The following is a 23155-nucleotide window of genomic DNA, read 5'->3' on the forward strand; positions in this document are numbered from 1 at the left end:
AGTGGCTTTGTAGTATAACCTTAAATCTGGTAATGTGATCCCTCCAACTTTGTTCTCCTTTTTCAAGATTGCTGTGGCTATTCAGGGTCTTTTTTGGTTCCATATGAAGTTTTGAAGTATTTGTTCTAGTTCTGTGATGTATGTCATTGGTATTTTGATGGGGATTGCCCTGAATCTATAGATTGCTTTGGGTAGTATGGACATTTTAATGATGTTAATTCTTCCAATCCATGAACAAGGTATGTGCTTCCACTTTTTTATATCTTCCTCTACTTCTTTTTTCAATGACCTGTAGTTTTCTGCAAATAGGTCCTTTATTTCTTTAGTTAAGTTTATTCCTAGGTATCTTAATTTTTTTGCTACAATGGTAAATAGGATTGTTTCTTTAGTTTCTCTTTCTGGGTAATTCTCTATTACTTTTGGCTGCCTTCAATTTACTCAAGCTTTCCTTCAACATAATTCTTCCATTACCACCTTGGAACTTGTAACTCTATTTACTGTGAAATAGTATCTTCAATGCTGTTACTTTGCTTAATTTTGAAATTGACAGAAATTCCTGGATTTTATGTCAGTGATTATTCACATTACATTTCCCAGTGGTACATTCTTCTTGAATAGCTCATGTGCTACAGTTAAATGTGTGTTGCAGAGGATGGAGGAGATAAGTGATTAAAACTCTTTATATCACAAATCATAACTATAGTTTTTATTTCAAGAAATTCAATCCAAATCCCCAAATTTCACTTTGGCCTGTAAGGATCATTGTTCACCTATACAAATTCAACGTTCAGCCTGTTATTTCTTATATCTTGTTAATATATTTTTTTTTTGGTGGGTTTTTTTTTGTACGTGCCCTAGTGGGAACCGAACCCAGGACTCTCTGGTCCGCAGGCCGACGCTCCAACCGCTGAGCCAAACCGGCAGGGCTATCTTGTTAATATTTTAAAATGTTCTTCAATTTGTAAAATATACAGCCATCCCTTGTTTATCGCAGTTAATTAGTTCCAGACTCTAGCAGTTGCACCTGGTGTTGGATTCCTGGGGTACTCGAATACATAGGCCTACAGTCCACACATACAGTAATTTTAATTGTAATACAGGGGTGTATAATCGACTCAGACAACCGAGTGAGTGCACACTATCATTTTCACTGTCTCAATCAATTTTTTTATGAATATATTTGAAAAAACTGCATAGAGTGAACCTGCAAAAGTTGAAGTGTGAAGTGGTGAGGGACGACTGTATACATATTTCAATGTTTGGCCATGATTTTGCCATAATTTAACAAAACTTATAAACCAATCCTCATCACTGCTTCAGGTGAGTAAAAAAACCAAGGTGGTGCCCTGGCCAGTTTGGCCCAACGATTAGAGCACTGGCCTGCAGACCAAATGGGCTCAATTACAGTCAAGGGCATGAACCTGGGTTGAGGTTTTTCCCCAACCCTGGTCAGGTCGTTCAGGTGGTAACCAGTAGATGTGTCTCTCTCTCCCTCCCTCTCACTCTGATGACAAATGAAAAAATGTCCTCAGGTGAGGATTTAAAAAAAATGGGTTTAAAAGAAAACCAAGGTGCTTATTTCCTGTTTTCATTAACTGCCAGATTTGCCTTGCTTAATTCCTCTGCAGGTTTATTTAACAGTTATTTTGCCCTGGAAATAAGTATCAAATATTACTTTATAACAGCTAGTATTTTCCAATAGTAAGGCTCACTATTTGGTCTCTCATACTACATTAAGGGCACACATGGAACGTGCTCACATGCTCTGCTCTGAACCACCCCTGCATTCCTCACCAGGAATACAAAAAAAGAGAAGAGAAACGTCCCCTATACTACTATTCAACACTAGCTTTTACTTAAAACCAGCACGCATCACTTAGTTAAAACTGGACTTTAAGAACGCTTTACTAGTTGGGAGAAGAGAACTTCTTAAACAAAAGGAAGAACAAGCTTCAATGTTAAATAAAATGACAAAATATGATACAAAATTAATAACAAGAAACTTTATTGAATTACAAATTTTAAAATGCATCACTTAATTTAAAAATGGAACTATTTTAATTTTATTCTTCTTAAAACTCATTTTTTCAATAATGTACTTTTATTTTTCAAATGATAAAACAAAAGGTTAATCTGTGAACTGACAAAGTAAAGATGGAATGATATCAGGGGCCAAATCTTATATATGGGGTCTTAACAAGGACTTTAAAAAATGTTATCTTCTGTATTACATCAAATTGACGTCCAGTAAGAAATGAGAAAATGGGAGCAAAGGGGAGAGAAACCATGTACTGAGGTCTTTCTGTAGGAGTTTGACAGAATTCAGATTTAGCACGATAAGTTGTGAACTTTGTAACAGCAGCCTTTAAACTGTGCTAGAGCAAGCATATCCTAAGGAACTATATGAAAATTAAATTTTCTTATTCCTAACAGAAAAAATGGTACACTTAAACAAAAAGTAAAACTTAGTTGTAACATCTGTACTATAAAATGGGTTGCATTACAGCCCATATATTCACTTTGTTCAACTACCTAATTAATTGTGTAACAGAAAAAGTCAGCTTCTTAGACTCAGGACAAAAATATTTTCTATCAACTTCAATATGGAAAGATTTATATAGTCCTTCAACTTAATCCTTTGCCAGTACAGATTTCCCAATCAAACTCAAGTCATGTACTACTTAACTACACTTTCCTAAAATGCTAACATTTCCTTCCCTGTATGTCTTCCTGTGAGGGAAAAATAATTACACACTTTCATTCTTTGCCTTTGCTGGGATTGATGAAAAGCCTACTAAACTAAACAGTGTTCTGCAACTAAAGTACTAGAAAGTCAAACAGGTGAATAAACAACAAAACCAAACTGATTCCAACAAAGCCAAGTCATGTTTCCAAAAGCAAAATCTATTAAGAACAATAAACATGTACAAGAAATTACAAGAAATGATGATCATGGTTACAAATGCAAAATAATATCTAATTATCCCAGACTTGTGAATATAATAGTTAAAAACAATTTCATATGCTAGTTCAAATATTATGTACAATTTAGATAAGCTGGTCAAATACCACATTTAATAAACTTATATTATATTACCTCTCTCCTTCTTTAATATTTTCAGGTACATGCCAATAAGGAAAATAAATGTAATTTTCACTTATTAACTGAAAAGAGTAACATTTCTATTGTGTTTGTTTCAGACTATAAAAAAGTTAAGGTAATTTTTCTTTAAGAAGAAAAAAAGGTAAAAATAAATTATCTAAACTTTAATTGATAAAAGTTTAATACTAATTACTTATAAAAAAAATTGAAACAGTTACCATACAATTATATTGTAGTTTCTCTACTGATCTGAAACTACAGAAGGCATTTAAGAAAGGATGCTATGTCAAAAACAAAGACTAACCCAAGGGATGCGTGTTTTAAAAATCTGATTTGCAGAAAAACTAGTTCCTTGGCCTAGTTTTAAAGCTAGTTACAAAATCCATTTTCTCAATGGTCCAGACACTTTGCCAATTCTTCCAGCTCAACAGAACTGTCAAAAAAGGAGAAATATTTTGTGAGACCTTTAAATACAGACAATAGGGTGTATCCTCTCCCCCATTTAACACAACAGAACACAACACACACTTTATACTGCTAAGAGGCATTTTTTAAAAAGACTCTATATATTTCAGAAATAAATAATCACCTACCTTAAGTGTTTGCCTTCTCCAACTTAGAATTAGTAGAAATATATAGCTAAAGACATTTTTAATAAATTTTTAAAAATCAAGAACCTCTCTTTTAGACACAGAAAATAGTATGGTGGTACCAGAGAAGAACGGGGTTTGGAGGAGAACGAAGAGGGTATAGTGGGTCAAATATATAATGACAGAGGAGACCTAGACTTTGGGTGGTGAGCACAGAATGCAATATACAGATGATGTATTGTATATATAGAATTGTACAAACTGAAACATAGTATTACTAACCAATGTTACACCAATAAATTTAATTTTTGAAAGAGTGAACCTCTCTAATCTGGCCTTCTAGTGTAAGCCACCCTAGGCATCAGATTTCTACATTAAAATGAACTTTCTTAAATCCAGTAGGCACTATGCTAGAACTTTTGCTGCAAACTGACTGTATTCAAAACAAACTGTTATATACCTACTACTACTACTACTACTACTACTACTACTAATCTATCATGCAAAACAAATCTAAGAGAGCTATGTGGAAAAGCCAGATTTGCTCAACAGGATGGGGGAGGGGTGTGTGAACATCCCTCTTATATCAATGTAAAATCTTCTGTCAACTCAGGATAGGAGACTATTTCAAACCATGGAGACACTCTCAATACCAGTACCTTTCCCAGCTCAGAATTAAATCTTTGTATATAATAAAATGGGTACTTATTGGTCTTAACCCCTAAAATAGTGTCTAGAGTCAAAGTCCCATACCATATATGGGGAGAATATTCCCCCATTGTCTGGCTTTAAATTCACTTCTGATTTTCAGAAAATGCTTTAACCTATGTGAATAATTCAAAATAAACATTTATGTAAGTATATTTAAAAAAATATCTTGTACCAACTTCACAAAAACTAATAAAAAAAAAAATCAGCCCTTATGGAACACCAACAATTTCAGGCACTTTAAATATATTACCTCTACTCCTCACCACAACCTGTAATGTAGGTATTATTTAAATTTAATACATGATAAAATTACAGTTCAGTAGGGGTAAGTGGCAAAGGAGTAAAAAAACCTATTTGGCTCCAAAGACTATATTCCTACTATGTGAGCTTCCCCAATCCCACACCCTAACATCCCCATATCTATAACAATAAAAATAACCTTAGGATGAATATGGAATTCTCCTAATTTTAAATTATATTACTGTGGCTCATAAAAAACACTCAAGCACGAATCATTTAAGTAACATAAACTTGTCTGTGCAGGGCTAATTCAAGAGTACTCAGGCAATATGAAGGCTTAGTAAAAAGCCCACCAAACAATGACAGTGTCCGTCGGTAATTCCTAAATAACACTAAAGCCATTAGACTAGATTTCAACTAAGTAATTTTTCCAGAAACAAAATCTATGGAGAGAAGTAATAAATAAGAACAGATTTTCTGGAAGTACAAGAGTCAAAGCAATTGGACAAGTATAGTATATACAGGACTATGATACAGTAATCAAGCATATAAGATTCAATCCTGTTATTCCTACAACCAAAACAAGGAAGGTAGAAAAGTTAACACTGTTTATTTCTAACAGACTACAAAGTAGTGTATTCCATTACAAACGGTTCATTATAGACTCCCGTTACAATGAACAGCATGAACACATGTATATATTTAAATATCTAAATAGGCTTATGAAAGACACGAAGAAATCATTCTATTATAAATGAGAAAAATATGAATGCAAGAAGTTGTCATACCTTCCATCGATTTCCACATTCATTGCAGACAACAAATGTTGTCATTGGTTCATCAGCACTACGAGTTTGTACCTGCAGCAAAATCAAGTGAAAAATACGGCTTTATACAATACTATAAAAATCCAGCCTAAACAAGAACATTCTACATGAAAATTGATAATAACCACAATGGTACCACAAATATAACAGCCTGAAACAAGTTCTAATAAACTAATGTCAGAAGAACACGCATTTCCAAACTTCATTTTTCTAAGTCCTTCCTTATGTTTAAATTATCCCAGATAAGTGGGAAATCATCTAATGTCATCATACATTATACTTTCTATAAATGACTAACATGAAACATTTCATCATCATTAAGAAGCACTAAGAAATGGTCATTAAAAGATTAGTTAAGCATATTTCATTCTGACAAATAAATATATATTCTCTATGATCTAGAAACTTAATATCTGATCTACTCTAAGATGGTAATTAGAAATACAAAGATGTTTGTACAGCTCAACATCACTAATAATCAGGAAAATCAAAACCGCAATGAAATATCACCTCACAACTGTCAGAATGGCTGTTATTAAAGACAAGCAATAACAAATGTTAATGTGAAGAAAAGGGAACCCTTGTACACAGTTGGTGAGAATGTAAATTGGTAAAGCCATTATGACAAACAGTATGGATGGTCCTCAAAAAATTTTTTTAAAAAGCTATTTTGTCTGGGGTGTGGCTGTAGGAGGTCCCGGTTCAAATCCCAGTCAGGACACATGCCCAGGCTGTGGGCTCGATCCTCAGTAGGGGTTGTGCAGGAGGTGGCCTTGATGTTTCCCCCATCATCAATGTTTCTCTCTCTCCCTCTCCCTTCCTCTCTCTGAAATCAATAAAAAAAAAAACCAAAAAAAAAAAACCTGTGGTTCATTTACACAATGGAATACTACTTGGGTGTAAAAAATGTTTTTTAATTAAACTATATGATCCAGCAATCGCACTTCTGGGTATTTATCTAAAGAAAATGAAATCACTATATCAAAAAGATATCTGCATGCCCATATTCATTGCAGCACTATTCATAATAGCCAGGATATGAAAACAATCTAAATGTTCTTCAACGAATAAATCAAGAAAAGTAGTATATGACACAATGGAATTTTAATCAGCCATAAAAAAAGAAAGAAATCCTGCCAACTGAGACAATATGGATGAATCTGGAGGCATTATGCTAAGTGACATACACCAAACAAATACAAACAGATACTTTTATGAGGAATCTAAAAAAAAAGGGGGGGGGGGCTGATTTAATATAAACAGAGAATAGAGAATTGCCGGAGGATGGCGGATGGAGGGAATGGGGAGATGTAAATCAATGGGAACAAACTTTAGTTATAAGAGTAAGTTCTGAGGATCTAATGTACAGCATGACTATAGTTAAAGTAGATCTTAAATAGTCTCAACATACACATATACACACAAATTAACTACATGAGGCAATTGATGTGTTAGTTATCTTGATCTTTGGAATCATTCCACAATGTATATCTAATTATCACACTGCATACTTTAAATATATAAAATTGTATTTGTTAATTTTTCCTCAATAAAATTTGGGATAAAAAATCTGCATACAAGAATGCTTGAAGAGTATGATTTTGTAATGGCACAAACAGTGTAATCAACTTAACAAACAAGAAAATAATGAAATAAGCCCAGCCAGTGTGGCTCAGTGGTTGAGTGGTCCCCAGTTTGATTTCTAGTCAGGGTACATGCCCAGGCTGTGGGCCTGGTCCACAGTGGGGGGCATGCAGGAGGCAGCCAATGTTCTCTCTCACTGGTATTTATATGTCTGTCCCTCTCCCTCTAAAAATTAATAAATAATAATAAGAGAAAGTTGCTCCTTAGTTACAGAAGCAAGCACTTAAAAAAAATGAAGAGTACATTCACTTGATGAAATATTATAGTTAAGATGTTTACAAAAATTTAAAAGAACAAAAACAAACAATTAGGGGAGATTCCAAGATGGTGGCAGATTAAGTGGAAGCTACACTAACCTTCTCCCAGTACCAAACTAAAACTAAGGACTTAAAGAGAAGCCCACATTGATACTGGTAGGAAGTGCAGTCTCAGTGCGGGCTAGCCAGGCTCCCACAGGCAGCAGCTGAAGTGCTGGAGGGATAGCTCAGGTGTGTGAGTTCCCCCTGAGAAGTCTGGGGTCTAAACCACAAGCTAGGCTCCCCAGCCTAGAGCAACAGAACCAGAAAAGGTGCCCACTTAACATCTGGCTTTGAAAAGCAGCAGTATTTCTGTCTGCCAGGGAGACATCTAGAAATGCAGGCATCCTCTTAAAGGGCCTACACACTAGATATCAGTTGCAGCCAATCACCTTGGACTCTGGTGGGAGGGTACAGGCAGAGTGGAATAGAGCTGTGTAAGGAGACTCTAGAGTTGGTAGCTGTGGCGAAAGAGGTGAGAGGACAGCCACCGGGATCCCTCTGCTGAGTCATTCCCCCTTACTGCAGAAGCCATAGTTCTCAGGCAACATATGCATTCCCCCACCAATGCAGCATTAGCCTGGGGGAAAGCAATAGCACCACCTATTGGAATCCCTCTCAGCCCCCCCCCCCCCCCCCCCCTGGAGCTTATGCCCTGCTGAGGATGATAGCCGGAGGCTCATTAAGTAACTGAGACTAACAGCCAGCAGGCAGAGGCAGATCTCTGGGTGCTTTGAGTATTTGCCTGACTTGCTCCTGGGCCCAGGGCTAGTAAAAGACACCTTGGTGCATAGCTTGGTCCTTTCCACATGTACCCAGCCTCAGCAGAGGGAGCTTCTGATAGCTCCACAAAGGTTGCTCAGGGCGAATCACAGACAGCATCTGACACTGACCTGTACCAGAGAACCTCCAAAGAGGCCCAGAACCAATACACCCAGCAGCCAGTTTCAGACAACAACAGAGCAGAATCTAATAAGTTTCACAAACAGTATATCCACAGGAAGATATTGGCAGCCACAAACCACTGCTGGAACAAATTTGGCTTCGTGTGATCAGTACCTGAACAGCAGCCTGCACACTGTGTTGGTGATTGAGCCGGCTTGAGGGTCAAGCCCATGCACAAATGGGCCAATGGCAATCAAGATTAAATTATAACAGAGGGGCCCACACAAAGTACACAAGGAACATTCTTAGAACACCAAGTTCTAGTGATTGGACCACTGAGTGACTGAGTACCACACGGCACCCACTACATAAGGCTACCCTACCAAGACTGGCAGTCATATCAGATCTACCTAATACATAGAAACAAACACCAACAGGCAGCCAAAATGGGGAGACAAAGAAACAGGCCCCAAATGAAGGAACAAGATAATTCTCCAGAATTAATGAAGTGGAGGTGAGCAATTTATCAGATATAGAGTTCAAAGTAAAAATTATAAGGATGCTCAACAGCATGAAAAAATAAAAATAAAAACCATAAAGAGAACAACAGTCAGAAATGAAGAATCCCATATCAGAAAATAAAGAATATACTGGAAGGAATAAACAGTAGGCTCAATGAAGCAGAGGATCAAAACAGGGATTTGGAAGACAAGGTAGAAAAATCACCCTATCAGAGTAGCCAGAAAAAAACAAACAACCTTAAAAAATGAGGACAAAATGAAGTGTACCAACATCTGTGTCATAATGGTACCAGAAGAAGAGAGAAAGCAGGGGATAGAGAACTTATCTGACGAAATAATGTCGGAAAATTTCCCTAACTTGGTAAAGGAAAAGACATACAAGTCCGGGAAGTGCAGAGTTCCTAATAAGATGGATCCAAAGAGGCCCACACCAAGACACATCATAATTAAAATGTCAAAAGTTAAAGACAAAGAGAGAATCTCAAAAGTCATAAGAGAAAGGCTGTCAGTTACCTACAAGGGAACTCCCATGACACTGCCGGGTGATTTCTCAGTGGAGACATTTCAGGCCAGAAGAGACTGGCAAGAAATACCCAGAGTGATGGGAAAATATGGATCTATAACCAAGGCTCCTTTACCCAGCAAGGCTATCATTTAAAATTGAAGGAGAAATAAATAGTTTCCCAGACAGGAAAAAGCTAAAAGAGTTTGTTACCACCAAACCAGTATTATAAGATATAAAGGGCTTGCTTTAAGAAGCGGAAGAGGAAGAAGAGAAAAAGAACATAGTTAAAATAAAATAGCAATAAATACGTACCTATCAATAATCACTTTAAATGTAAATGGCTTAAATGCTCCAACAAAGAGAGAAAAGGTAGCTGAATAGATAAGAAAACAAGACACATGTATATGCTGTCTTCAATAGGTCATCATAGAACAAAAGATACACAGAGACTAAAAGTAAAGGGATGGAAAAAGATAGTTCATGCAACAGAAAAGGGAAAAAGGCAACACCTATGTCTGACAAAATGGACTTAAAAACAAGGCTATAATAGGAGACAAGAAAGAAGACTACATAATGATGAAGGAAGCAATCCAATAAGAGAATATAACCCTTGAAAAAATGTATGCACCCAACATAGGAGCACCTAAATATGTAAAGCAAAATTTGACGGACATAAAGGGAGAGACTGACAATAATACAGCCATACTGACATCAATGGATAGATCTTCCAGACAAAATCAGCAAGGAACCAGTCATCTTAAATGACACATTAGATCAAATGGACTTAATTGATATCTTCAGAGCAGTCCACCCCAAAGAAGCATAATATACATTCTTTTCAAGTAAACATTAGAAAGGAAGAAGTAACTACATATCTAGGATAGAACACATGTTAGGACACAAAACAAGTCTCAATAAATTCAAGAAGACTGAAATCATATCATGCTTTGAAACTTCAAATCAATCACAAAAAGATAACTGAGAAACACACAAAGACATGTACACTGAATAACATGTTACTAAACAGTGATCAAAGAAGAAATCAAAAGATATCTGGAAACAAATGAAAATGAGAGTACAACCCCAAATCTGTGGGACACAGGGAAAACAGTCTTAAGAGGGAAAATCACAGTATTACAGGCCTATCAAGAAATAATAAAAAGCTCAAATAAACAATCTAATTTTACACTTAATGGAACAAGAACAACAAACAAAGCCCAGAGTGAGTAGGAGGAAAAATAATAATAAAGATCAGAACAGTAATAAATAAAATGGAATAAAAGAAAAAAGTACAAAAGAGATCAATGAAACCAAGAGCTGGTTATTTGAAAAGATAACAAGATTTACAAACCTTTAACCAGATTCATCAAGCAAAAAAGAGAGAGGACCAAATAAATAAAATAAAAGAGAAGTAACAATTGACACTAAAGAAACATAAAGAATTGTAAAAATATATATATTATGAACGACTATATGCCAACAAACTGGACAATCTGGAAGAAATGGATAAATTCCTAGAAACTACAACCTTCCAAAACTAAATCAGGAAGAATCATACAATCTGTACAGACATATTAAAACCAGTGAAATAGAAGCAGCCATCAAAAGACTCCCAGCAAACCAAACCGTGGACTGGATGACTTTACAGGTGATTTTACCAAACATTTAAAGAAAAGCTAACACCTATCCTTCTCAAACTATTCCAAAAAATACAAGAAGATGGAAGACTCCCAAGCTCATTTTGAGGCCAGCATTATCCTACTTTCAAAACCAGATAACAACACTACTAAGAAAGACAAGTATAGGCCAATATCCTTGATGAACATAGATGCTAAAATCCAGAACAAAATATTAGCAAACCGAATCCAGCAATACATTAAAAAGATCATGCACCATGATCAAATGGGATTTACTCTGGGGATGTAAGGTTGGTATAATATACGCAAAACGATAAACATGATACACCACATAAATAAAGGATAAAAACCACATAATCATATCAATAGATGCAGAAAAAGGATTTGATAAAAGCTAGCACCCACTTATGATAAAAACTCTCAACAAAGTGGGAATATAGATAACATACCTCAACGTAATAAAGGCTATATATGACAAAACCCACAGACAACATCATTCTCAATGGGCAAAAACTACAAGCGTTCCCCTTAAGATGAGGAACAAGACAGGAATGCCCACTTTCACCACTCTTATTCAACACAGTACTGGAAGTCCTGGCCACGGCAATCAGACAAGAAGAAGAAATAAAAAGCATCTGAATTGGAAAGGAGGAAGTAAAACCTATTATTTGCAGATGACATGATATTGTATATAGAAAACCCTAAAGATTCCACCAAAAAAACTATTAGAACTGATAAATGAATTCAATAAAGTAGCAGGATACAAAATATCCAGAAATCAGTTACATTTTTATATACCAATAAATAGCTATCAGAAAGGAAAACAAAAACAATCCCATTCACAACTGCTTCAAAAGGAATAAAATATCTAGGAATAAATTTAACCAAAAATACGAAAGACTGATACTAGGAAAATTATAAGACACTGAAGAAAGAAATTGAGGCCCTGGCCGGTTTGGCTCAGCGGTTAGAGCATCAGCCTGCGGTCCTGAGAGACCCGGGTTCGGTTCCTGCTAAGGGCATGTACCTTGGTTGCAGTTTGTCCCCGGCCCTGGTCGGTCGTGCGGTGGCAGCCACTCGATGTGTCCCTTTCACATCAATGTTTCTCTCTCTCTCTCTCTCCCTGTCTCTCCCTCCCACTCTACCTGAACAAGAAATGTCCTCGGGTGAGGATAAAAAAAATTAAAAAAAAAAAAAAAAGAAAGAAATTGAGGAAGATGAAAATATATATTGTGTTCATGGATAGGAAAAAGTAGTATCATTGAATGTCCATATGATCCAAAGCAATCTACAGTCAATGCAATTCCTTTCAAGATACCAATGGAGTCCTTCAAGAACTAGAACAAATGTTTAAAAAATTTATATGAAACCACAAAAGATCCCAAATAGCAACAGCAATCTTGAGAAAGAAGAACAAAGTTGGAGAAATCATGCTACCTGACATCAAACTATACTACAAGGACAGAGTTATGAAGCAGCATGGTACTGGCATAAAAACAGACATATAGATCAATGGAGCAGAATAGAGTCCAGAAATAAACCACGCCTTTATAGTCAATTAATATTTGACACAGAAGGCAAAATATACAATGAACTAAAAATAGTCTGTTCAATAAATGGTGTTGGGAAAATTTGGATAGATATGTGCAAAAAAATGAAACTAAACCACCTTACACCGTACACAAGAATAAACTCGAAATGGATTAAAAACTTAAATGTTAGACACGTGACCATAAAAATCCTAGAAGAACACATAGGCAGTAAAATGTCAGATGTATCTCAGAGCATTATTTTCTCTGCTATATATCCTCGGGCAAGGGACAAAAAAGGAAAAATAAACAATTGGAACTATATCAAACTAAAGAGTTTTTGCAAAGCAAAGGAGACCATCAACAAAATAAAAAGACAATCCACTGCATGGGAGAACGTAGTCACCAATGATACATCTAATAAGAAGTTACTATCCAAAATTTGTAAAGAACTTATAAAATTCAACACTAAAAAAAACAAAACAAAACAAAAAAACCCAATCCAATTAAAATATAGGCAAAAGACCTGAATAGACACTTCTCCAAAGAGGACATACAGATGGCCAATAGATGTATGAAAAGATGTTTAATGTCTCTAATCATCAGAGAAATGCAAATTAAAACCACAATGAGATATCATGTCACACATGTCAGAATGGCTTTCATCAATAAATCAACAAACAAGTGCTGGTGAGGATGTGGAGCAAGAGGAATGTACTGTTGGGAATGCAGATTGGTGCAACCACTGTGGAAATCGGTATGGAGTTAGCTCAAAAATTTAACATGAAACTGCCTTATGACCCAGAGATTCCACTTCTGGGAATTTATCAGAAGAAAACTGAAACACTAATTCGAAAGAACATGTGAGCCCTTACGACCATTGCAACTTTTATTTACAATAGCCAAGATCTGGAAGCTGCCCAAGTGTCCACAATAAATGAGTGGATTAAAAAGCTGTGGTACATTTACAAAATGGAATACTACCTGGCTGTAGAAAGGAACAAAATTTTACCCTTTGTGAGAGCATGAATGGACTTTGAGAACATTATACTAAGTGAAATATGCCAGTCACAGAAAGATAATTACCACATGATTTTACTCATATGTGGAATTTAATGAACAAACTGAACTATCAAGCAAAATAGAGACAGACTCATAGACAGAGAGCAGGCAGACAGCTCTGGTGGTGGTGGTTGGGTATTGGGGGGCGGGGTTGGGTGGAGGTAGAAGAGGGCATAGAGGGGATAAATGGTGATGAAAAAAACAAGATTTCTTGCAAAAATAAAATTTAAAAAGTATAGCTAAAAAAAACCCATGAAATTTAAAAGAAAAAAAAATTAAGAAGAAAATGCTTATATTACAGTAGCTAAGTGAAATATATAAAATAGTTAATAGTTTTTAGCTATATAAAAAACCACAAAATACTGCAGGCACCAAAATATTGATCATTCTTCTTTCTGGATGGCAAAGTGATGGGTAATTTTAAATTTCTTATTCAGATTTTTCTGTATTTTCCATATTGTCCAAAAGTAGGTACTTTCTAGTGCTTTATGTTTTTGTTTTTTTTTAAATCTTTAATGTTGAATGTAGAATGTATTACAGATGTTCCACATTTTTCCCCCCATTGACTCCCTCCTCCCCACTCCCGCCCCCCTCCCGCCTTTTCCCACACTATTGTCTGTGTCTATTGGTTATTCATATAAGTTCTTTGGTTTATTTCTTCCCACCCCCCCAGCCCCTTTCCCTTTGAGGTTTGTCAGTTTAGCAACCAATTTGTACTTCTTAATCCCTTCACCTTTTTCACCCATTCCCCCAAACCCCCTCCCATCTGGCAACCAACAAAATGTTCTCTGTATCTATGAGAATGTTTCTGTTCTATCTGTTCATTTTGTTTGTAGATTCCATTGTTGATAGATATGTATTCATTGCCATTTTGTTTGTTCATATATTTTATCTTTTTCTTCAAAAAGACCCTTCATCATTTCATATAATAACGGTTTGGTGGTGGTGAACTCCTTTAACTTTTTCTTGTCTGGGAAAGTCTTTATATGGCCATCAATTCTAAATGACAGCTTTGCAGGATAGAGTAATCTTGGTTGTAGGTTCTTGCTTTCCATCACTCTGAATATTTCTTGCCACTCCCTTCTGGCCTGCAAAGTTTCTTTTGAGGAATCAGCTGACAGCTTTATGGGAACTCCCTTGTAGGTAACTAGCTGCCTTTCTCTTGCTGCTTTTAAGATTCTCTCTTTGTCTTGAACCTTTTGCATTTTGATGATGATGTGTCTCGGTGTGGGCTTCCTGGGGTTCATCTTGTTTGGGACTCTCTGTGCTTCCTGGACTTGTATGTCTGTTTCCTTCATCAAGTTAGGAAAGTTTTCTGCCATTATTGTTTCAAACAGGTTTTCGATTTCTTGTTCTCTCTCTTCTCCTTCCGGCACCCCCAAGATGCGAATGTTGGCACGCTTGAGGTTGTCCCAGAGGCTCCTTACACTGTCCTCATTTTTTTGGATTCTTTTTTCTTTTGGTTGTTCTGATTGGGCGTTTTTTGCTTCCTTATATTCCAAATCGATGGTTTGCCCCTTGGATTTACATACTCTATTATTGAAGCTGTGTAAATTATTCTTTATTTCAGTTAAAGCCTCCTTCGTTTCTAACTGTGCATCGATCATTTCTGACTGGTACTTTTTTATGCTCTTGAGGCCCTCACTGAGTTCATTGAGCATCCTTATAAGCAGTATTTTGAATTCAGCATCTGTTAGGTTGCTTATCTCCATTTCGTTAGTTCTTTTCCTAGGGCTTTGTTCTGTTCTTTCATTTGGGACCTGTTTCTTTGTCTCCTCATTTTGGCTGCCTCCCTGTGTTTGTTTCTGTGTATTACTTAATGAGTGGTATGGGGCTAGCTGAGACCAGATGCTGCTCGTTTGAAAAAATTTAGGAAAACCTGAAGCAGGATCCAAGTCAGGCCAATTCTATGGTTAAGCAAGTGCCAACAGCTTGGGTGGGCCTGAAAGTTGGGTGGGGCGGGGCGGGGCCTCAGGGAGTCAGCAGGGCGGGGCTACCAGTGTGAGCCAGGTTGCTGGAGTCCCAGATATGGCGGCTGTCTGCTGCCCCCAGGGAAGGGCTCCCCAAAGGAACAAAGGCCTCTGACAGCACGTTTTTCCCAGAGAAAGCCCCCTCTCCAGCCCTCGCTCCAGTGCCAAACGGCTCTTCCCTGTATGTCTCTGGTTCCCCTCGAGCTGCCTCCCCTCCAAGCTTAGAGGGAGAGTCCGATAAGTCCGTGCGCGGGCCCTTTAAGGAGTTGCCTGGGGCTCCAGCCGCGTCAGCCTCCCTGAGCCTCACTCAGTTCCTGCTGGTTTTTCCAGCCAGAATTTATGGGGACTTCTCTTCCTGGCACTGGAACCCTGAGCAGGGCACCTGGTGTGGGACGGGGACCCCTCAGTCCTCAGGAAGGACCTTCCCAGCCGAGGTGTCCTCCTGATTTTTATCCGCCACACGTGGGTGTGGGACCAGCCCGTCGTGCCGCCCCTCCTACCAGTCTCGATGCAGCTTCTTTAATTCCGTAGTTGTAGGACTTCCATTCAGCTTGATTTCAGGCGATTTTGAATGGTAGTTGTTCTGTAGTTTTGTTGTAACTTGGATGTGGTTGTGGGAGGACACGATACTGCGTTTACCTACCCGCCATCTTGACCGGAAGTCTGCTTTATGTTTTTTAAAAAATACTGATTGCTATCTGTTTACTTAGGGAATGTGGTAACATTAACATTCAAGTGAAATAAAAGACTGAAAGAATAGAGAAACATAATGCAATAGAGATAGTATAGCAAAAAGGAAAGGAAAATTTACATCATATGTGAGGGTTTGGTAAATATTCTCAGAATCTAAAGAATGAAAAGCATGATAAAATCATGCTCAATATAAAAATTGAAAGTCTCAATTATTCTACAATTTAAGTTTCTCTTTTAAAGAAAATTTGAAATGTTTTTCACATAAATGCACTGAACAATAAGCAAGACAATATAATTTTGAAAATAAGAAATAATCAATAGTTACATAATTAAAGAAATTAAAGCAATAATATTTACATAAGAAGCATATTCAATGAATTAAAATAAAATACCAATATCATTAAGTGATAATAGTTTCCAAAGTAGGAAATGTTTGTAGATTTTATAAATGATATAAATTTCATGTATGAGGGTTGTACCAGAGAGTAGAAAACATGGCTCAAAATATGTCTGAAGCCCTGGCCGGTTTGGCTCAGCGGTTAGAGCGTCGGCCTGTGGTCTGGAGAGGCCCGGGTTCGGTTCCCGCTAAGGGCGCATACCTCGGTTGCAGTTTGTCCCCGGCCCTGGTCGGTTGTGTGGGTGGCAGCCACTCGATGTGTCCCTTTCACGTCGAAGTTTCTCTCTCCCTCTGTTCCTCTCTCTCCCTCCCACTCTACCTGAACAAAAAAATGGAAAAATGTCCTCGGGTGAGGATAAAAAAAAAAAAAAAATGTCTGAAAAGCCAAATCTTAGAATAACTGGATTTCATCTTTCAAACATTGTTTCTATTTTTGTTTTACTACAAATTAACACATTTAATGGAAGGAATATATTCATATTTACTAATGAAACATCTTAGTTCCATCTATGATTTCATTAAATGCCCATGACAAAAAAACTGGAAACAATTCAGGTGGTACAGAAGAAAGTAGGCGAGCTACTCAGTGAAAGAGTGAGCCACCTTTGAGAACAGTCTGATCATTCTGCTGTAGTCCTCCTGGGCCAGGTAACCAGTCATGGACCCGTGGGTTGAGCATGGCCCATGGATGCACATTCAACACTGATGCCTTCATGAACATCTATCTGACCAATGTCACCTACGTGGACCATTGAGGGCATTGGATGGTCGAGAAGGATGACCTGTTTGTGATAGGTCATAATGCCTGCTATGATCTCATGATTCAGCAATCCCACTTCTGAATATATATCCAAAAGAATTGAAAGCAATAACTCAAAGAGGTGATTTGTACCCTCAAATTCATAGCGTTATTCACAATAATTCAAAAGTCGGAAGAACCTAATGTCTAAAAATAGATGAATGTATACATAAAATATAATATATGTCCGATAGCCTGGGAACTGGGGCCAGGCAAACTGCTCGACCATTGTTTCGCTTGCTCAGCCTTGCCTCCCACCCTGTTCCGGGACCGGCCTGCCCCGAGCTTGTAGACTAACTCCCATCCTGCTCTTATCGACTCACATTCCAGAGGCTCCCATGCATAGCCCCCGCAAGGTCAAACCCTAACAGACAAATCTCAGCTGCAACGGGCAGATATAAAAAAGCCCAAACCCCAGCATCGGGTGCGGCTTCTAGGACTCGACCCCCGGAGTCTGTGAACCTGCCCGGAGTGTACCCAATAAAGCCTGATCCCTGTTTATTCGGCTGATTGGCTCTCTAGTCTCCTCTCTGTTTTTCGGCGGCACCCCCAATTCCTTACAATATACATACAATAAATTATTATTCAGCCTTAAAAAGGAAGAAAATTCTGGCACATGCCACAATATAGATGAACCTTTATGAACATTATGCTAAGTGAAATAAGCCAGTCAGAAAAATACAAATACTGTGTAACTCCATTTATCCATTTGACTACCTAAAATAGTTAAATTCAAAAACTTGTGTTTGCCAGAAGCTGGGGAGAAGGAAGAATGGGGGGGGGGGGTTGTTATTGTTTAATGGGTCTAGAGGTTCGGTTTTGCAAGAGGAAGAGTTCTGGAGATTGTCACAACATCATAAAGGTACTATTAAAATGTGTACTTAAAAATGATAAAGGTGGTAAATATTATGTATATTTTACAATTAAAAATGTAAATTATGAAGAACTCAACAAAAATAAATAAGCTAGTATGATTTTTCAAGGATTTTATCTACACAAGGTTATAGACTCCTGATGTTACTGGAACCAAAGGTTTCAAGACCAAACTAGTTATTTATTAAAAGTATACACTCCTGAATGAATTTGACAAAATGTTATTAAAGGTAAAAGTTATTCTTTAGTTTAATTAAGTAATGGGGAAGATGGGTGAAGGCAAGAACCTAAATACTAACAATACTGCATTTTGAATAAGGTATATTTAATTTTAATGAGATGATAAAATCTCAATATATCACCACTTCAAAGATCAGAAGCTCCATGATAGCCATAAACTATAAACATGACTCTTAACTCAAAAGCTCAAAGATAAAGAGCCATCTCAAACCAACAGGATTCTCCCTATTCAAGGCCTTCAGATAAAAATAGTTTAAAAAATCCTCCTGACCCAGCCAGTGTGGCTCAGTGGTTGAGTGTCGACGCAAGCACCAAGAGGTCACACGTTCAATTCCTGGTCAGGGCACATGCCCAGGTTATGGGCCAAATCTCCAGTGGGGCGGCATGCAGGAGGTGGCCAATTCATGTTCTCTTTCATTGATGTTTCTATGTCTCTCTCCCTCTCCCTTCCTCTCTCTCTAAAAAATCAATAAAGAAAAAAAATCCTTCTGAAATACTTTACATATATTTAATATTGCTCCCCAGGGCCTTAAAAGCAAATATGAAGGAGCTTTTTCTCTCTGGGAAAAACTCTGATCTCCTGGTGGGGACTCATTAACTAAGAGTCACACTTAACTCTTTTATAAAAATCTGTCATTTTGCTAACAAATTTGGAAATTTTCTATCCAACGACAGAATTTTTTGTTCTAAGAAAATCATACAGACTTCATCTCTAAACTAGGTTGTTTCCGTTAAAAGAAACAATGTTTTTTATGATAGCTGTTTTTACATTGAAAAGAAGGTTTAAGTTTAAAATACCTTTCTATTTATATTTAATTCTACTATGTGGCATTTTTAGGATAGAATTTTTATTGCTGAGATTTTTCTACTGATTAAAAGAAAATAAAGCAATTTCAACTCATAATTTTCTGAGATCACTTTCATATGATGATATATTTTGGTAACAGTAGTAAAACTTCTAAAAAATAAAATACTGAAATATCAGATACATAACGATGACTAAATGAAACACTTAAAGAAGGCAAAGGACCTTATATTGATTAAATAAAATATATCTGGAAATAAATTATTATACACCTTTAAAAATTAAGAGGCAGAATCTTGGAGAATATGCTACCAATGTGTTTAGAGAAACACACAAAATATATATTTATCTTTGCAAGAATATACATAAAAATGTAGAAAGCCACGTAACAAACTAGTCATCCTTGTTGGAACTTGCCACTAATGATTAATCTTTTATAATTTTTGGATTTTTAACATTTCAAATATAGTACTTTTATATATAAAAAAAAATAAAGGTTCTTTCCTACAACAGAGTTTAGTAATGTTATTTTTTAAGTGCTTAATGTTCTGTCAAGCAGAAAATTTAATTCCCTAAATATTTCTATTAACCTGAAACACAACAGTAAGTTATTCCTTCGGAAGAAAATTCTGATTTAGCAGAGTATAGATACAGGACAAAAACCTATTTGACAAATGAAATTAATGGCAGTGATAAAACACCATTATCACATATGCACATGTAACTAAAATAACTTTAACACAGCTCTTTCAGCTGTTCAAAAACAAAAAGGTTAATCACATCGTATATAAATATAAAAGTCATCAATATGTTGCACAAAGGGAATAAAAACCTAGAAACCAATTAAGCTAAAAGTACCCACACTCTATGTGAGAGAGAACAAAGAACTTTCTTTCAATGATAAGAGTCTGCCAAATAAATAGAATGATAACCTGTTTACATACTAACCAATAATCAACTGCTTATTAACCTTAAAGAACATGGTCATTTTACTAAATTCTGTATTTTATAAATTTTGCTTAATACAGCTTTCACCGTAACAACTTCCATGAAAGAATAAACAAATCAACTTATTTCAAATTAATTGGAACCTTTTAGTATCAAGAAAGCATTCTTATAAGATCATATTTCCTCTTGAAAAATATCAAAGTATACTGATAATTATCATTACTACTTGTTTTGAAACAGAAATTACAAGCATTCTTAATATAAAAATAAGAATCTATAAACAAGCACAAACCTGTGTGTAAGTACAATTCTTCTTTTTACATTTGCCACATGTGAATAAGTCGGTCTGGGTTCCTCCTGTCTTGGCCATCTGATGCTCTCTGATGGCTTCTTTGGTCAAATTTTTCCGCATCTCTTTGAGTTCATCACTAGCCATTTCCTATTAGGAAGGTAGAATAACTCTGTTACAGGTGTCTTCTAATTGATCTTGAATGTTTTGTTTTTTTTAAATGCTCAATTAGTTTAATAATAATAGAACCAAATAAACTTTTAAAGTCTTAAAAGTGAAAAAAATTATATTTTTCCTTAAAGAACTCATTAGAGTTTGTTTTCTTCTAAAATTTCTTCAAATGTGAATTTTTCATTTAATTATTGCTTAAAGGCTTATAAACAATGTAATCCTGTAGTTATAATAAGCACCTCTAGTGTCCAGACTGGGATGCGCCATTTCCTTCCCACAACAGGAAACAAGAGCCTTTGGAGAAATGTCTGGTTCCAGTTTTGAGTCAAGAAATGCACAAGATAAGCCGGATCATCTTCTTGTGCCGGAAAGCACAGAAGCTACTTAAGACTTTCAAGTCAAACGGACAAAGGAGCCAAAATGAAGGAGTTCCCATTGGCCAAAGATAGGACAATTTCTTCAGCCATCAAAATAAATTACTATAAAGAACCAATGCCCAATGGATATAGTCACAAGTCCATTGTGATATTTAAAAAATGAGAGCACACAAACACATTCAAGAACAGCAACAAAAGCCCCCACTGGCAGATACTAGAACACTAACTCCTCATTCTGATAACTGTCAACTAAAGGGGAAAATATTACACATTTACCATGCCTTTGCTACCCAAACCAACAGAGTATATAAGGGAAAGTGCTTCTTCATCAAAAAAATCTAGGTAGTAAATGTAAAAGGAAGGACAGAATTTTAGAAATCACTATTTTGCAGTTCCTAATAAAACAACCAATTCAGACAAGGATCATCAGTGGATGAATAACACATTAGAGCAAAAGGAAAAGGAGAACTTGACAACAAAGGGACCAGACTGTCAGTACCCAAACTCACTGATGAATCTCAGAAAGTTAAGAGTAGAGCAACAAGAAATTATGTGTCTCCTGATACGATACAATATGAAGTAAAAAGCACCACTTATGAAGCATTTATGCAGGAAAAAAAGTTCAACTCGTATGTAGTTAAGCCTATAGAACTAGCTTCCAGGTTAACAGAAAATGGAACTGGTAAAGTCAAATAACCTCATAAAGAAAAACAGACAATTCACAAACAATTTATATTGTAAGACACAGAAAAAATAAACTAGCTTCTTCAACAGGTCAATGTCATGGAGAAAAAAGTAGGGGCACACACACACAATTATAAATTAAAGGTAATGTATAGATTTTGGATCCTGATACAAAATAAATGTACAACCAGAAAAAAAAGGCTATGAACTAGATATGAGATAATACCAAAGAATTACTGATAGCTGTGCTGGAAGTGGTGATGACATTATGTAAGAAAAATATCATATTTTTAAAGATACCTCTCAAGTCTGTAGAGGTAAAAGAACATAATGTCAGAGATTTGCTTGAAAACAATTCAGGAGAAAAGGAGGAAAAAAGAAAAAAGGAACAGATGAAAAGGGTACAAATTCTTGAGAATACCTGAAGCCTGCGTGACCGATATATGGGATTTCATTACACTATATTCTCCATTTTGTGAAAGTTTAAAATAACTTTTAATGAGGTTTTTAAAAAAAATAATTTAAAAATATAGCAATTTTTATTAGCTATACAAAAAGAATTCACTATCTTAGATGCTTAAGAAAATTGCCAGTTGACACACTATAGCTATTATCTATGAACAGCTATGTCTATAAATAGCCAGCTATGAATTTCATTTTTCCCATTATTCTCTGTATAAATTTAAGGAAAGGTCAGTAAGATATGACCAATTTTGTAGGGTTTAATCATAGAAAGAGCTTAGAAGTTTCAAAGTTTGTTTGCAACTGAAAATTCAACTCTTCAATTCTACATGAATCCATAAGTTAAAACACTTTGTCTTCAATGATTTAAGGCAAAATCATGGTACAGTTGTGGAAGGGACAAAGTATTAAATGCCAAGAGATTCAATGTTCTTAAATATTCATCTAATATATTGTATAAACAAATACATCCAAATAGCTAATAATGATTTATATGTGTAATATTCATATATCACTTTATGATTTAAACAGACTTTACACATGACATATGGAATCACATCATGGAAATGTTATATATTCAGATACACTCACCTCTGCTGTCATTCTAGCAAATAAGTCAGGAGGAATATTCCCACACAGTACATTTTCTTCCTTAAACTTGGATTCTTTGCATCCTTAAGATTTGATATTCTACTTCATACTCTATTTCTGTATTTCATGTCTGTATTCCTTATTTCTTGATATATAGGTATAGACCATTAAGGAAAAAAGGTTAAATTAAAAGGTAAAATTAATTTTTCCTATTCTGACTCCCCCCCAAAAAATTAATAATTTCTGAAATTTCTAAGCAATTCACAAAATTTTTTTTTTCAAATTTATATTAAATTAACAACAAGG

The 23155-nt window shown here is 36.0% G+C and overlaps 1 protein-coding gene across 1 annotated transcript in view; it reads right to left on the reverse strand.

Annotated features, from left to right (window-relative positions):
• Positions 1-3340: 3340 nt before the first annotated feature.
• Positions 3341-23155, reverse strand: part of TCEA1 (transcription elongation factor A1) — a 60897-nt gene continuing 41082 nt past the window's right edge. Inside the window, 5 exon segments of the mRNA XM_036264241.1 lie at positions 3341-3536; positions 5433-5504; positions 20568-20714; positions 22850-22903; positions 22906-23006. Of these exon segments, the coding sequence (XP_036120134.1) occupies positions 3528-3536; positions 5433-5504; positions 20568-20714; positions 22850-22903; positions 22906-23006 (383 nt within the window). The 3' untranslated portion in view covers positions 3341-3527.

The sequence above is a fragment of the Molossus molossus genome, unplaced genomic scaffold (genome assembly GCF_014108415.1).
Source record: "Molossus molossus isolate mMolMol1 unplaced genomic scaffold, mMolMol1.p scaffold_m16_p_16, whole genome shotgun sequence".
In the NCBI taxonomy this organism is placed as follows: domain Eukaryota; kingdom Metazoa; phylum Chordata; class Mammalia; order Chiroptera; family Molossidae; genus Molossus; species Molossus molossus.